This window comes from Numenius arquata, chromosome 1 (assembly GCF_964106895.1).
Source record: "Numenius arquata chromosome 1, bNumArq3.hap1.1, whole genome shotgun sequence".
Taxonomy (NCBI): domain Eukaryota; kingdom Metazoa; phylum Chordata; class Aves; order Charadriiformes; family Scolopacidae; genus Numenius; species Numenius arquata.
Window position 1 is genome coordinate 137,349,775 of NC_133576.1, and position 1,758 is coordinate 137,351,532.

The 1,758-nt window shown below is 60.0% G+C and overlaps 1 protein-coding gene across 1 annotated transcript; it reads right to left on the minus strand.

The window, feature by feature from the left end:
* Positions 1-623: 623 nt before the first annotated feature.
* On the minus strand, positions 624-1,758 carry LOC141469434 (thyroid hormone-inducible hepatic protein-like). Its single transcript, XM_074154959.1, has 2 exons — positions 1,297-1,758; positions 624-1,002 (listed from the first exon to the last, which is right to left on the minus strand). Exon 1 carries the CDS (start codon positions 1,705-1,707, stop codon positions 1,315-1,317), a length of 393 nt encoding a protein of 130 aa, XP_074011060.1. The 5' UTR covers positions 1,708-1,758; the 3' UTR covers positions 624-1,002; positions 1,297-1,314.

Here is a 1,758-nt window from a genome sequence, read left to right on the forward strand (position 1 = left end):
TTGGGGTCCCAAGGGCAGATGCTTCCCAGAGGGGCTCAGACCTGCAGCTCCCCTGGCCCTTGAGGACTGTCTCCAGGCTCAGCCCCACTTGGGGCAGCTCCAGGGCAGAAACCCTGACAGGCAGGAGAAAGACATGGGGAGCTTTGGGGCACAGGGCAGCACCAGCAGTGGTGGGACACCCCTGGGCAGACCTTTGAAGAGAACCGTGAACCTGGTGACTTTCCTACGTGGACTGATGTCTCCCCCCATCACGGGTGTACAGCTGTGGAGCTCAGGAAGAAATTCTTTACAATGAGGGTGGTGAGACACTGGCACAGGTTGCCCAGAGAAGTCATGGATGGCCCATCCCTGTAAGTGTTCAAGATCAGGCTGGATGGGGCTTTTAAAAACCTGATCTAGTGGAAGATGTCCCTGCACACAACAGGGGATTGGGCCAGATGGTCTCTGAAGGTCCCTTCCAACCCAAACCATCTTGTAACTCTCTGATTCTTTAGACCTTCAAATTCCCCATCATTGTACTGGAAAGTCCCCTCCCAGCAGAACCGGTGTCCCTCTGCGCCATGCTGGGCAACTCCCCAAGAGCTCCACCCAGGGGAAAGCACCACACCAACAATGGCTTCTCAGGGCTCATTTTATTAGCAAAGAGTGGGGAAAACGCCCCTCAGAGTCCAGGTACCAGCTGGAAAAGGGCTTGGCAGTCACAGGGACCGTTGGAGGTCAGAGCCACCGCGCAATGCCACCGCCTTCATGCTGCTCTTTGAAAATAAAGAGGAGGGCATGAGGTGTGGGGCTCTTCCGACGGACCTCCCAGCACGACCAGATGCTTCTTCCTATGAGGATAAGGCACCATCTGGTTCTCGGGTGGTCGCAATCGTCTCTGGTGTGCGGTGCCCGCGCTGGGAGATCAGCTGCCGTGGTGCGGGGAGGGTGAGTGGGGCCGGGGAAGAGCCCATGATGGTCAGCGATGGGGACATCCTCTCCTTCATGCCATCAGCACCCATCCTGCAACGACAGCTGTCCTTAATCCCAAATCCCCACACGTCCAGTCTCAGGGAGAGACCTGCTCCACCAGCCCCGGGACCCCAGATCCTGAACCCCTGGAGTCTCTGCACGGAGGGATGGGATGAGTGCCCTCCTTCAGCATGGAGGTGGAGATCTACAGCATTTGAGGGGACAGCCCCCATTTCAAGGCACTTCCCAGGAGCTCCCCACCCCAGCACTCTGAGGGACCTTCCCAGGAACATCAGCCACCCCTTGCCCCGGTTCTCCTGGGCTCCACGTCCCCCCGGCTCTTACCTGGTGGCTGGGGCAGGGTCACCAGCTGGGCTGCCCCTCGCTGGGGCTGATCTGCTCCAGGATCTGGCTGTACCTCCGGGTGAGGGCATTGGTGTCCCTGGTGAGGTGGGTGAGGACCTGCTGCAAGCCGGCCAGGTGGTGGGACAGGCGCTCCTCCAGCTGGGGATCCATGGTGTCGTCGTCGGAGCTTGTGTTGGCGTCAGCATCGGTCTGACTCTGGTCGGTGACAGAGGCCAGGCCTTTCTCCACCATGGGCTTGATGGACCTGAGGAGCTGGTAGTGCTCATAGAGGTCCGTGTGGCCACCTGCGTCCGGGGCGGCCCCCTCCTGCTGCAGGAAGACCCCTCGGAGCAGGCTGGGGAACATCACCTCCTGCTCCATCTTCTGGGTGGCTGAGAAGTACTGCTCCATGGTTCTGCTCTCCGAGCTCTGGCAGTGCTGCTCTGGGCTCTTCTTGGGGTG

Bases quoted from the DNA above. Each gene is read 5' to 3' on its own strand.
- LOC141469434 (XM_074154959.1), bottom strand. From the start codon at position 1,707: ATGGAGCAGTACTTCTCAGCCACCCAGAAGATGGAGCAGGAGGTGATG.